The sequence below is a fragment of the Oratosquilla oratoria genome, chromosome 41 (assembly GCF_046742065.1).
Source record: "Oratosquilla oratoria isolate Oo_2021 chromosome 41, ASM4674206v1, whole genome shotgun sequence".
Lineage (NCBI taxonomy): Eukaryota > Metazoa > Arthropoda > Malacostraca > Stomatopoda > Squillidae > Oratosquilla > Oratosquilla oratoria.
In genome coordinates this window covers 33,724,604-33,739,293 of record NC_134817.1, presented here as the reverse complement: position 1 = coordinate 33,739,293, position 14,690 = coordinate 33,724,604, and the positions used below count along the sequence as shown (strand labels likewise).

The 14,690-nt window shown below is 42.5% G+C and overlaps 1 protein-coding gene across 1 annotated transcript in view; it reads left to right on the top strand.

The window, feature by feature from the left end:
• barr (non-SMC condensin I complex subunit H) overlaps window positions 1-14,690 on the top strand; it is a 53,630-nt gene that overhangs the window by 23,866 nt on the left and 15,074 nt on the right. The window contains exons 6-11 of the mRNA XM_076178563.1: window positions 2,804-2,962; window positions 5,309-5,414; window positions 5,809-6,003; window positions 6,521-6,739; window positions 13,931-14,141; window positions 14,279-14,402. Coding sequence (XP_076034678.1) covers window positions 2,804-2,962; window positions 5,309-5,414; window positions 5,809-6,003; window positions 6,521-6,739; window positions 13,931-14,141; window positions 14,279-14,402 — 1,014 coding nt within the window. The remainder of the gene's footprint in view (window positions 1-2,803; window positions 2,963-5,308; window positions 5,415-5,808; window positions 6,004-6,520; window positions 6,740-13,930; window positions 14,142-14,278; window positions 14,403-14,690) is intronic.

The window sequence follows — 14,690 nt, the reverse complement described above, 5'->3', positions numbered from 1 at the left end:
GAATCGTATGAGAGGTACAAAATAAAGAGAAGGTAAGTTAAGCATAAGATAAAGGAAGCAAAGAGGAGAGCAGATGTGAAATGGGGTAAGAGTATGACAGAAATTTTTTAAAGTAATAAAAAGATGTTTTGGAAAGAAATTAAGAGAGGAAGAGGAGGCGAATCAAGTAGAGAAGAAAGGTAAAAGATGCAGATGGAGAGATGATAATGGAAGAGAAGACAGTGAGAGGAAGGTGGTCAGAGTATTTTAGGGAGTTGCTAAATGTGAAGGAGGATAGGGAAAGGTAGTTGAAGTGGGAAATGCTAAGAAAATGAGAGTGATGAGTGAGGAAAATGGAGGAGAAATAGGGAAAGATAAAGTGAAAGCAGCTGTTAAGATGATGAGAGCAGTTAAGGCACCTTGGTTGGATTGATGCCATGCAGAATGTCTGAAGAAGGGAGGTACAGTTATGGTGGACTGGTTGGTGAGGTTATTTGATGTTTGTTTAAGAGAGGGTAAAGTGCCGGAGGACTGGAGGAGTGCCTGTATAGTTCTGCTTTACAAGGGAAAGGGGAACAAGTGTTAGTGTAGTAGTTTCAGAGGGATCAGCTTGTTGAGTGTAGTTGGGAAGGCTTATTGGAGGGTCTTGATTGAGAGGTTTAGGAGAGGAACAGAGGGAGTAATTGGTGAGGAACAGTGTGGTTTTAAGACAGGTAGAGGTTGTGTAGATCAGATTTTTGTGGTAAGACAGATATGTGAGTAAGCTATAGGAGAAGGTAAGGATTTTTTTTTTTTTTTTTTTTTTTTTTTTTTTTTTTTTTTAAGGGCTTCCGACAGGGTAGACAGGAAGGCACTGTGGGAGGTCTTGCAGATATATGGGATAGGAGGAAAGCTGTTAAGAGCAGTCAAGAGTTTTTATGAGAGTAGTAGAGCTTGTGCTAGGATTAGAAATGGAGAGAGTGAAAGGTTTGAGGTAAAGGTGGGACTTCGTCAAGGATGTGTTATGATGCCCTGGCTGTTGAATTTATATATGAATGGGGTGGTGCGAGAAGTGAATGCAAGGGTAGTGGGTCAGGGGTTGGAAATGGTTAAAGAAAATGGAGAAAAGTAGGAAATAAGGTGTTTGAATATTTGAGATGAAATGTCTGAGAAGTGTGATAGGGCTAGGCTAGATAGAGTGAGAAATGAGGAGGTGAGGATGAGAACGGGTGGAAAGGGAGCTGGGAGAATGGGTTGATGAAAGAGTATTAGGATGGTTGAGACACATGGAAAGAATGAGTGAAGAAAGATGTGTAAAAAAGGTGTGGACGGCAGAGGTGGAAGGAGTGAATATGATGGGGCATCCTAGGGTGAGATGGATGGATGGGGTAAAATGGGCATTATGAAAGAGAGGAATGTCTGTTGAGGAAGGATGGGAGAGGACAGAAGATAGGGGTGAATGGAGAAGAGTTGTGTATGGATGGTTATGTGATGCATGAGGGGGTGGGGGATGGGGTGTGAGGGAGTATGTATGAGAAATAAATGACGCAGCCCAAAGGGATTTCATCACGTCTTCTCCTTTTCTGCATGAGGGGATGGAGAGGGGGTCACTGAATTGATGAAGCAGCCTCCTGTGACACTGCTTCTGACCCAGGGTAGTGGACAGGATGTAGGGATGACCCATCATCCAGGAGGTGCCAAGATAAGAGGGAGGGGAGTGGAGTATGTATGGGATGGAATGGGTGGGAGTGGTTTCTATGCCTTTTTTGTTTTGGGTACCTCCCATGTAAGGTGGAAAAATTACTTTGGTATATGTATGTATGTGTGTGTGTGTATATATATATATATATATATATATATATATATTTATATATATTATTTTTAGTTGCCCCTGGGTTTAGTGAACTGGTTTGATCGTGTTTATTATTACTCAGAGTAAAAGAGGACAAGTAATATAGCAGTGAATTTATATTTTATAATGCAAGTAGTGTTATGGAAATTATATATGGCAACCAGTGCTGTGTGTGAGAATTTGAGTTGCACTGAAGTGGTTGAATGAAACCTCAAGCCGCAAAATCCTTATATTTGCTTAGAAAACTTCCCCTGAAGAAGTTTTTATCTGGTATGTAGTGTTGTATTAGTGTGAGTCTATTTCAATGGCATTTGTTTGAGATAGAATGTTTAAGAGGTATGGTGGGGTTACAAGGATGGATAGAATGAGAAACATGGTGAGAAGGAGGACTGGATAGAAAGTGCTGACAGAGTTGATCAGAGAATACTGGAGTGGTTTAGGCATATGGAAAGAATGAGTGAGAAAGTGGTTGATTTAATTCATGTCAATCAAAGAGATTTGTTCTTGTCTGCTCTGTATATTTCTTGAGTGGATAAGAAAGAGTGGTTGCCATGTAATGAAGATGTGGGGGTAAACCAGCTCTGACAGTCAGGCCCTGCTGTTACGGCAGGTGCTTTGTTTTGCTGCATTTCTTCTGACATTTAACAGTGTGGTGATGGACAGGGATAACCCTTCATCCACAAGGAGATATGATGGGATGGACAGTGGATAGATATAGGTTGGATGTATATTTGGCCAGCTCACATTTAAAGGAGAAAAGGCTTGGTATATGTACATGCATATAGGTAGCCAAGAGCCTTTTAATGTTCAATGATTTTATGAAAAAAAATTCTATTTTTTTGGAATTTGAGCCAATTGTCCACTTAATGTTTTTGATAATTAATTGTTCTGAAATTTTTATTGAGTTGGGTTTATCTTAACCTCAACATTGGTGTAAAAGATAATGAAATTAATAGGTTATTTAATTACTCACTTAACCCCTTGGACTTGCAGATTAAGCGTGGTGCCACTGTAGCAACCAATGAACAGTCCCTGAATGTCGCCAACTATGATCTCGAGTTTGAAACCGACCTCCTCTTCAAGAAGAGGGCAACACAGTTTGATGAGGGTCGATCTGGAGGAGGGCAGTTTCTTTCCAGCCTTCCCATTCTAGTAAGTGTTTTGTGAATGTATTTGAATATTACAACATGTGTTATGCCCTTGATTATTCTCATTCCGATCCAGCAGCAAGGGAAAGTTATTGTAAACATCTAAGTCACTTAAGCATAAAAAAATTAGACATTGTAATTATTGCTTGCAGGAGGTGCTAAGATAAGAGGGAGGGTGGAGGGGTGTGGAGTGTATTCAGGGATGGAATGGGTGGATAATGAATTTATGCCTTTTTCTTTTTGGCTACCCCCCTTGTAAGGGGGAAAAAGCCTTGGTATATGTATATGTAATTATTGCTTGGATGGTTAGGGGATGCTTGGCATCTCCTGCTCTCACTCCTAGACTTAGGAGCAGTCCTTGTGAAGCAAATGAAGAAATTGTACCGATAATTACATTTTTATTATGTACATTACTGTTGTGGATGCGCTGTGTCCTGCTGCATTGCTTCTGACCCAGGCAATGGGGAGAAGACAGGGATGAATGTTCATCCACAAGAAGCAAAGATAGGAGGGAAACAAAGTGGTGGATGGAAGTGGAATGGGTGGGAGTGGGTGTGTGCCTTTGTCTTGGCTACCTCCATTATAAAGGGGAAGAAGTCCTTGGTATATTGGTAGATAGACAGACTTAGTCTTTAGTAGTCACCAGGATGGAAAAAATGGTCTTTGTGGACATTGTGAAGAACATAAAGGGTAATCCCACTTTCATGTTGGCTACACTGGGGGTGGCTTGGTAGTGCTGATGGGGAAGTAATGTGGTGCCGTGTTCTCATAGTTTGATCAGAAACAGTGGAAATGGAAGGGTTGAAGATGTTTATTTCCAGTGTCTAGTTTACTTTGGGCTTTGATGAGAAATGGGATATAGAGTAGAAGTTGAAAAAAAACAAAATTAATGACTGCCATATTTTAAGGGTTTGGTAGCATGTATGATTGAGATAGTCTGGCTCTATTCAAGTACTCTATAGTATAGCCTTTTCATCTATTATTCATTTGGTCGGTTATTTATTTTTCAATTATTATGATAGCTTTAGATACTTGGGGTGAATGTGAAGAGAAAGGGAGGAGTGGAGGTGGAATCTAGATTGAGAGAACCAAGTCAATGCCCTAGGGTAATAAAAAGTGTAATGAGAAATAGACATTTGGGAATGGATGCCAAGAAGAGATTGTATGAAGGGGTGATTGTGCCGACAATACTGTATGGGGCAGAAACATGGAGCACAAGAGAGGAAGAGAGAAAGAGTTTAAATGTGTTTGAGATGAAATATCTGAGAAGTATGGTAGGGTTTACTAGGCTGGATAGAGTGAGAAATGAGGAGAGCAGGGGTGGAAAGGGAGTTGGGAGATAGGGTTGATGAAAGAGTATTGGGATGGTTTGGACACATGGAAAGAATGAGTGAAGAAAGATTAGTAAAAGAGGTGTAGAAGGCAGAGGTGGAAGGAGTGAACATGAGGGGGTGACCTAGGATGAGATGGATGGGTAGGGGTAAAGGGGGCTTTGGGAAAGAGGGGAATGTCTGTTGAGGAAGGATGGGAAAGGACAGAAGATAGGGGTGAATGGGGAATGGTTGTGTATGGATGATGCTGTCATGCATGAAAGGGAGTGGGTGGGGGGTGAGGGAATATGTATAAAAAAATCATTTGACACAGCCCGAAGGAATTTCTCCCTGTCTTCGCTTTTTCTGCATGAGGGGACAGAGACGGTGGGTCACTGATTAAATGAAGTGATCTTGCTATGGATGTGCTATGTCTTGCAACACTGTTTCTGACCCAGGGCAGTGGGTGAGATGCAGGGATGACCCATCATCCAGGAGGAGCCAAGATAAGAGGGTGAATGGGAATGGAATATATGGGGATAGAATGGATGGGAGTGAATTTTATGCCTTTGATTTTTGGTTATCTTCCTTTTTAGGAGGAAAGAGCCTTTGGTATGTGTATGTATGTATATAGTAGAGCCTGTGTTAGACTCAGAAATGGATAGAGTGAGTGGTTTGAGGTAAAGGTGGGACTTTGCCAGGGATGTGTTATGTCGCCTTGGCTGTTCAATTTATACATTGATGGGGTGGTGCAAGTGGTAGACACAAGGGGTCAGGGATTGGAGATGGTTAAAAAAAATGGAGAAAAGTGGGAGATAAGCCAGTTGTTGTTTGCTGATGACAATGTGCTTGTGGTAGGATCAGAGGAGGATTTGAGGAAGTTAGGGACATATTTTAGGAAAGTGTGTGAAAGGAGGAAGTTGAAGATAAATAAGGGTAAAAAGCCTTTGGTAAATGTATGTATGTATATATTTATTTTTCAGATATGTGGTGGATTGATTGATTCACTCCTTATTTTATTTTATTTCATTTCTTTACAGGATGATTCTGGTCACATAATCCTCGATAGTGACACAGTGCTGTGCATGGAAGCCTTGGGGTCAAAGGAAACCAACACAGCCAAAGTTGTGTTTCCTGTGTGTCCAGGTACAGTACCACTTTGGAAGTTCTTTCAAGTGTGATTGACTTTTCAAAGTGCTTGGATGATTGTGAGTGAATTTTAAAGCGGAGATGAAGTAAGGAGTGTAAGGTGATGAACAGTGTCATCCCCCCCAAATACTCTTGCATTGCTGTGTTGAACACTTGTTCAGAGTTGAGCTTACTTTGTAAAGATGGACAAAAAAAACCTTGAACATTGAGTAATGGAGATGATACATTCTAGCAAATGCAAGAATGAAATTTTTGTTCATTGTGGTGCCATTGCTTTTACTGTGATATACACTCGTCAAGGTATATCATTGATAAATAAAAGAATAATAAGTTGAAGTGATGGAGCTTCTTTGAGTGTGCCATTACTATTACAGTTTATTTTCTGTTCCAGAGTTGAGTGAGAAGCTAGTGTGCCCAACATTTGCACCATTTGAGTTTACCACCTGGAAAATTGAGGACGAAGACACCTTCTTAGATATCGACAAGGATGAGGCAAAAGAACAACAGAATGACTATGCGTTTAATGTCGACACTGCAGCAAACCACATGGATGATGAGCCTTACTTTGAGGCTGAGGATGGTTTTGGTAAGGCAGAAAGGAATCTACAGTTGTGATTTTGCATTGAGATAAAAATAAAAAGTTCAGACATAGATATAGAGGAGAAAAGTCTCCTGAGATGCCAGAATGATGCTTTTGAATTTAGCATTTTGCACACGAGGAGACAAAGAGGGAAGGTTGTCGTGTAAATGAAGCGACCCTGCTGCGGATGTACTCTGTCTCGCTGCATTGCTCTTAACCAGGGCAGTTGGTGGAAGACGGGTGATCCATCATCTACAAGGAGCTAAAATGAGGGGGAAACAAGGATGGTGGATGGAAGTCAGTGTATGCCTTGACTGGCTACCTCCCTGATAAGGGGAAGAACCTCTTGACATAGATACATTTGATTATGATATATGGTGTAATGTTTCTCTTGGTCAGGGTAGGAAGGAGTGAAAAGAAAAATTTGAGATAAAAAAGGTGTTCAGGTTTAAGAAAAAAATCAGGTGATCATGACTGAAGCCTTGCAGAGAAGAAAGAGTAACTGACTGTATTTCCATTTCAGGTCTAGAAGATGTTGCTGGGGATGACGAAAATGGAACAGTAGTCACCGTAGGACAAGAAGGTTGTCATAAGGAGGCAAAGGCACCACCACCCAAAATGGAAACAGTGTACCTCAAGGAGCACCTGGCCAACGTGCCCTTAGAGTACTCGTACTTTGATACTAGGGTCATGTCGGCTTGGGCTGGCCCTGGACACTGGAGACTCAAAGCGATAACCAAAGGTACGTTTGTCTGTCTCTATTGCCTTCTTCATATTTATTTTATTTATTTATGAAGCGGCCTTGCTGTGGATGTGCTGTGTCTTCCGACACTGCTTCTGACCCAGGGCAGTGGACAAGGTGCAGGGATGACCCGTCATCCAGGAGGTGCTAAGATAAGAGGGAGGGTGGAGGGGAGTGGAGTGTATTCAGGGATGGAATGGATGGGAATGATTTTATGCCTTTTTCTTTTTGGCTACCTCCCTTGTAAGGGGGAAAAAGCCTTGGTATATGTATTTATTTAATTTTTTTGCTGGCTGAGCGGGTTAGGGTGTTGTTACTTCTGGCAAAGGTTGAAGGGATGGCAGTTAGAATCCTGCCACTGGCAAAGGTGAACCAATGGTTTGGTTCATTAAATTCCATGCTACTCTGTGAGGGGCACCATCTTAGCCTTCCAATAGGGGAAAGCTTGTGACATTAAACCATATCATCATTTATTTATGTATTATATTTATTTATTTGGTTCAAGGAGGGAGTCACACGGTATGCAGAGATGGTGTGTGGAACAAGGAGGATGGGAGGAAATAGAAGGAAGGGTAGTGAGTGGTGGGATGAGGAAGCAAAGAAGGTTGTAGAAGAGAAGAAGCGAGCTTTCACAGATTGGTTACAAAATAGGACAAGGGAATCTAATGAGAGGTATAAAGAAAAGAGAAGTAAAGCATAAGATAAAGGAGGCAAAGAGGAGAGCAGATGTGAAATGGGGTAAGAGTATGACAGAAAGTTTTGTAAGTAATTAAAAGATGTTTTGGAAAGAAATTAAGAGAGGAAGAGGAGGCGAATCAAGTAGAGAAGAAAAGGTAAAAGGTGCAGATGGAGAGATGATAATGGAAGAGAAGGCAGTAAGAGAAAGATGGGCAAAGTATTTTAGGGAGTTGCTAAATGTGAAGGAGGATAGGGAGGGAAAGGTAGTTGCAATGGGAAGTGCTAAGAAAAGGACTGTGATGAGTGAGGAAAATGGAGGAGAAAAGGGGAAGGATGAAGTGAAGGCAGTAAGATGATGAGAGCAGGTAAGGCACCTGGTCTGGATGGATGTCATGCAGAATGTATGATAAAGGGAGGTACAGTGATGGTGGACTTGCTGGTGAGTTTATTTAATGTTTGCTGAAGAGAGGGTAGAGTGCCGGAGGACTGGAGGAGTGCCTGTATAGTTCCACTTTACAAGGGAAAGGGGGACAAGTGTGAGTGTAGTAGTTTCAGAGGGATTAGCTTGTTAAGTGTAGTTTGGAAGGCTAATGGGAGGCTCTTGATTGAGAGGATTAGGAGAGGAACAGAGGGAGTAATTGGTGAGGAACAGTGTGGCTTTAGGACAGGTAGGGGTTGCGTAGATCAGATTTTTGTGGTAAGAAAGCTATAGGAAAAGGTAAGGATGTTTTTTGGGCTTTTATGGATCTGGAAAAGGCTTATGACAGGGTAGACAGGAAGGCACTGTGGGAGGTATTGTAGATATATGGGATACAAGGAAAGCTTGTAGGACCTGTCAAGAGTTTTTACAAGAGTAGCAGAGCTTATGTTAGGATTAGAAATGGAGAGAGTGGTTTGAGGTAAAGGTGAGAATTCGTCAGGGATGTGTTATGTCGCTCTGACTGTTCAATTTATAAATGGATGGGGTGGTGCAAGAGGTAAATGCAAGGGTGGAGGGTTGTCAGAGATTGGAGATGGTTAAAGAAAATGGAGAAAAGTGGGAAATAAGCCAGCTGTAGTTTGTGGACGACACTGCACTTGTAGCAGGATCAGAGGAGAGTTTGAGGAAGTTAGTGACAGAGTTTGGGAAAGTGTGTGAAAGAAGGAAGTTGAAGATAAATATGGGTAAAAGTAAGATGATGAAATGTACAAAGGGTGAAAGTGGCAGCAGACTGGAAGTGAGCATTAAGGGAGAGCAATTGGAGGAAGTGGATAGTTTTAGGTACTTTGGTATGAATGTGGCAGGAAAGGGTGGAGTGAAGGTGGAGGTAGAATGTAGATTGAGAGAAGCGAGTAAATGCCTTGGTGGATTAAAAATTGTAATGAGGAATAGACATTTGGGAATGGATGCTAAGAGGAGATTGTATGAAGGAGTGATTGTGCTGACAGCACTGTATGGGGCAGAAACATGGAACATAAGAAGGGAAGAGAGGAGTTTGAATGTGTTTGAGATGAGGTGTCTGAGAAGTATGATAGGGGTTACTAGGCTAGATAGAGTGAGAAATGAGGAGAATAGGGGTGGAAAGAGAGTTGGGAGATGGGGTGGATGAAAGATTATTATGATGGTTTGGACACATGAAAAGAGTGAGCGAAGAAAGACTAATAAAAGAGGTGTGGAAGGAGTGAATATGAGGGGGCGTCCTAGGATGAGATGGATGGATGGGGTAAAAGGGGCTTCGGGAAAGAGGGAAATGTCTGTTGAGGAAGTGCGGAGAGAGGGGGGTCGCCAATTTAATGAAGCAGTCTTGCTGTGGATGTGCTGTGTCTTTGCTACACTGCTTCTGACCCAGAGCAGTGGACAAGATGAGGGATGACCCGTCATCCAGGAGGTGCCAAGATAAGAGGGTGGTGGGGAGTGGAGTGTGATAGGGATGGAATGGGTGGGAGTGGTTTTTATGCCTTTGTTTTTTGGCTACCTCCTATGTAATGGAGGAAAAATGCCTTTGGTGTGTGTATGTATGTATTTTAAGTGGGTGATAATTTGGGCCCTGGGAGATAGGGTTGATGAAAGAATATTAGGATGGTTTGGACACATGGAAAGAATGAGTGAAGAAAGACTAGTAAAAGAGGTATGGAAGGCAGATGTGGAGGGAGTGAACATGAGGGGACGTCCTAGGATGAGGTGGATGGATGGGGTGAAGGGGGCTTTGGGGAAGAGGGGAATGTCTGTTGAGGAAGGAAGGGAGAGGACGGAAGACAGAGGTGAGTGGAGAATGGTTGTATATGGATGATGTTGTGATTGCATGAGGAGGAATGGGTAGGGGGTTGGGGGGTGAGGTAGTATGTGTGAGCAAATTTTGACACAGCCCGAAGGGATTTCTCCCCGTCCTCTCCTTATATGCAAGGGGGGACGGAGAGGGGGGGTAGCCGATTAAATGAAGCGGCCTTGCTGTGGATGTGCTGTGTCTTGCAACACTGCTTCTGACCCAGGGCGGTGGACAAGGTGCAGGGATGACCCGTCATCCAGGAGGTGCTCAGATGAGAGGGAGGGTGGGAGGGGTGTGGAGTGTATTTAGGGATGAAATGGGTGGGAGTGTTTTTATGCCTTTCCCTTTTTGGCTACCTCCCTTGAAAGGGGGAAAAAGCCTTGGTATATGTATGTATGTATGTATGATAATTTGGGCAAGGGGATTGTTATGTAATGAAGTGTTTGGGATAAACTCATTCCTGCTGTGGAGAAACTATCTCAATACATTCCCTTTGACTCAAGAAATGTGTTGGAAGGGTGTAAAATGGGTGTGGGATGGGCATGAGCTTTGACTAAAGGTCCTATTCCCTTCATAAGGAGAGTCAAAACACACATCACTATACAAAGACCCATTCAACCATCACATCCATAGTAGCACATTTGGGGTGACTTCACCTCCCTTACATACAAAGGCTGGTGCACGCTGCTCTGTAAGAATAAGTATGCCTTCAACCTTACCCTTACATTCATCTTCAAATACCCATTTCTCATAATGCTTTTCATTACACTTGACATTTACTAGCTTCCTTTATTTTATAATTCACTTCCACATTCTGGATGGAAGGGTGGTAGATAGAGCATTAATGGACTATGTGGTGGTAGATAGGAGTATAATAGGAAGAGTTAAGGATGTACATGTGCTAAGAGGAGAGAGTGGGGGAATATCAGATCATTTTTTGGTGGAAGGTAAGTTGAGAGTGGAGGATAGATGGAGAAAGAGGAAAAAGACAAAAGGTGGGGAGGTGCTAAGAGTGAACTCTTTAAAAGAAAAGGAGAAGGAGTACAAGAAGAAGCTGAGAGAGGAGTGGGAGGGAGTGAAGGATAGAGTAGAGCTAGGAGTGGAGGAGGAATGGGGATGGTTCAAGGAGGGAGTCACAAAGTGTACAAAGATGGTGTGTGGAACAAGAAAGACAGGAAGAAATAGAAGGAAGGGTAGTGAATGGTGGGATGAGTAAACAAAGAAGGTTGTAGAAGAGAAGAAGCGAGCTTTCACAGATTGGTTACAAAATAGGACGAGGGAGTCATATGAGAGGTGCAAAGAAAAGAGAAGTAAAGCAAAAGGTAAAGGAGGCAAAGAGGAGCGCAGATGTGAAGTGGGGTAAGATTACGACAGAAAATTTTGAAAGTAATAAAAAGATGTTTTGGAAAGAAATTAAGAGAGGAAGAGGAGGCGAATCAAATAGAGAAGAAAAGGTAAAAGGTGCAGATGGAGAGATGATAATGGAAGAGAAGGCAGTAAGAGGAAGATGGGCAGTGTATTTTAGGGAGTTGCTAAATGTGAAGGAGGATAGGGAGGGAAAGATAGTTGCAGTGGGAAATGCTAAGAAAATGACCGTGATGTGTGAGGAAAATGGAGGAGAAATAAGGAAGGATGAAGTGAAGGCAGTTGTCAAGATGATGAAAGCAGGTAAGACACCTTGGTTGGATGGATGCCATGCAGAATGCCTAAAAAAAGGAGGTACAGTGATGGTGGACTGGTTGGTGAGGTTATTTAATGTTTGTTGGAGAGAGGGTAGAGTGCTGGAAGACTGGAGTATAGCCTGTATAGTTCCACTTGACAAATGTGAGTGTAGTAGTTTCAGAGGGATTAGCTTGTTAAGTGTAGTTAGGAAGGCTTATGGGAGGCTCTTGATTGAGAGGATTAAGTGAGGAACAGAGGGAGTAATTGGTGAGGAACGGTGTGGATTTAGGACAGGTAGAGGTTGTTTAGATCAGATTTTTGTGGTAAGACAGATATGTGAGAAAGCTGTAGGAAAGGGGAAGGATCTTTTTTGGGCTTTTATGGATCTGGAAAAGGCTTACGACAGGGTAGACAGGAAGGCACTGTGGGAGGTTTTGTGGATATACGGGATAGGAGAAAAGCTTCTAGGAGCTGTCAAGAGTTTTTACGAGAGTAGTAGTATGTGCCAGGATTAGAAATGAAGAGAGTGAGTTGTTCGAGGTAAAGGTGGGACTTCGTCAAGGATGCATTATGTCGCCCTGGCTCTTCAACTTGTACATGGATGGGGTAGTGCGAGAGGTAAATGCAAGGGTGGTGGGTCAGGGATTGGAGATGGTTAAAGAAAATGGAGAAAAGTGGGAGGTGAGCCAGCTGTAGTTTGCGGACGACACTGCGCTTGTGGCAGGATCGGAGGAGGGATTGAGGAAGTTGGCGACAGAGTTTGGGAGAGTGTGTGAAAGAAGAAAGCTAAAGATAAATGTGGGTAAAAGTAAGGGAGATGTACAAGGGGTGAAAGTGGCAGCAGACTGGAAGTGAGCATTAAGGGAGAGCAACTGGAGGAAGTGGATAGTTTTAGATACTTGGGTGCAAATGTGGCAGGAAAAGGTGGAGTGGAGGTGGAGGTAGAATGTAGATTGAGAGAAGCAAGTAAATGCCTTGGTGGGTTAAAAATTGTAATGAGGAATAGACATTTGGGAATGGATGCAAAGAGGAGACTGTATGAAGGAGTGGTTGTGCCAACAGCACTGTATGGGGCAGAAACATGGAACATAAGAGAGGAAGAGAGAAGAAGTTTGAATGTTTTTTTAGATGAGGTGTCTGAGAAGTATGATGGGGTTTACTAGGATGAGATGAATGGATGGGGTGAAAGGGGCTTTGTGGAAGAGGGGAATGTCTGTTGAGGAAGGACAGGAGAGGACAGAAGACAGGGGTGAATGGAGAATGGTTGTATATGGATGATGTTGTGATGCATGAGGTGGAATGGGCGGGGGGATGAGGGGTGAGGTAGTATGTGTGAGAAAAATGTGATGCAGCCCAAAGGGATTTCTCCCTGTCTTCCTTGTTTTATGCATGGGGGGATGCAGAGGGGGGGGTCGCCAATTTAATTAAGTGGCCTTGCTTTGGATGTGCTGTGACTTGCAACATTGCCTCTGACCCAGGGCAGTGGACAAGGTGCAGGGATGACCCGTCATCCAGGAGGTGCTAAGATAAGAGGGAGGGTGGAGGGGTGTGGAGTGTATTTAGGGATGGAATGGGTGGGAATGATTTTATGCCTTTTTCTTTTTGGCTACCTCTCTTGAATGGGGGGAAAGGCCTTTGTATATGTATTTTTTTTTTTTTTCCATCTTTCATTTATTTTATTATTATTATTATTTATTTTTTTTTTTTTATATTTATTTTTTTTTATTTTTTTTTTTTTTTTTTTTTTTTTTTTTTTTTTTTGACATTTGGGAATGGATGGTAAGAGGAGACTGTATGAAGGAGTTATTGTGCCAACAGCACTGTATGGGGCAGAAACATGGAACATAAGAGAAGGAGTTTGAATGTGTTTGAGATGAGGTGTCTGAGAAGTATGATGGGGGTTACTAGGCTAGATAGAGTGAGAAATGAGGAGGTGAGGAGGACAACAGGGGTGGAAAAGGAGCTGGGAGGTAGGGTTGATGAAAGAATATTAGGATGGTTTGGACACATGGAAAGAATGAGTGAAGAAAGACTAGTAAAAGAGGTGTGGAAGGCAGATGTGGAGGGAGTGAACATGAGGGGACGTCCTAGGATGAGGTGGATGGATGGGGTGAAGGGGGCTTTGGGGAAGAGGGGAATGTCTGTTGAGGAAGGACGGGAGAGGACAGAAGACAGAGGTGAGTGGAGAATGGTTGAATATGGATGATGTTGTGATAGCATGAGGTGGAATGGGGGGTAAGGTAGTATGTGTGAGCAAAATTTGACGCAGCCCGAAGGGATTTCTTCCCGTCCTCTCATTTTATGCAATGGGGGGACGGAGGGGGGGGGAGGTCACCGATTTAATGAAGCGGCCTTGCTGTGGATGTGCTGTGTCTTGCGACACTGCCTCTAACCCAGGGCAGTGGACAAGGTGCAGGGATGACCCGTCATTCAAGAGGTGCTAAGATAAGAGGGAGGGGTGTGGAGTGTATTCAGGGATGGAATGGGTGGGAATGATTTTATGCCTTTTTCTTTTTGGCTACCCCCCTTGTAAGGGTGAAGCCTTGGTATATGTATGTATGTATGTTTTTTTGCTTATCTGAATAATCCATATTTGTTACCACAGATAAGAACAAAGATGCAGAAGCAGATGGGAAGAAAGAGAAGAAGAAGAAGGATGATCTTCAGATGAATTTTGAAGTTGATCCAGAAATAGAGAAGTACTTTGCAATTACTCGAAAAGCCACAAAGATTACGAGGTTAACCTTGAAGAAGTGGACCAAGGAACGCACTACCCTACCTGCAGATCTCCACTATGATGCTACAGAACTGAAAAAGTAAACATCTTCTCCTATCAATTTTGTAGCTAAAATATCTTTTGTCCTTTAATAATATGTAGAAAATGTCATATATATATTTAGACTTAAACTACTGTTTTGACACTTTTTTTTCTCTCCCTCTCCCTCTTTCCCAGACTCTATGTTCGACCATCTATAGTGATTCGTCGACAGGTTAAGGAACCTCCTACAGTAGATGACAGTATCAGAGGATATGATTACGATAATAACAATGATACAGAAAATTATTGTCCAGATATGGTAAGTCATTGATGTAATGTTTACTCCATGTTTCCCGATTGTTTTATGTTTAATTTTATCGGAATTCTTTCATTCTTGGTACCAACATCAGGTACTCGCTAGTGGTGGTCCAGCAAGATGGATGCAAGAGGGAATTGTCTCCCAGCTGCTCATCTTGATAATTTGTCAACATACCTTCATCTGACATCTTCAGAATTTGACATCTTCAGCTTTGTTTCCATCATCTTTTCACAAAAATATATTTGACAGCCTGCAACTGCTCCCATTCTTGTACTTCTGCAAACTGAT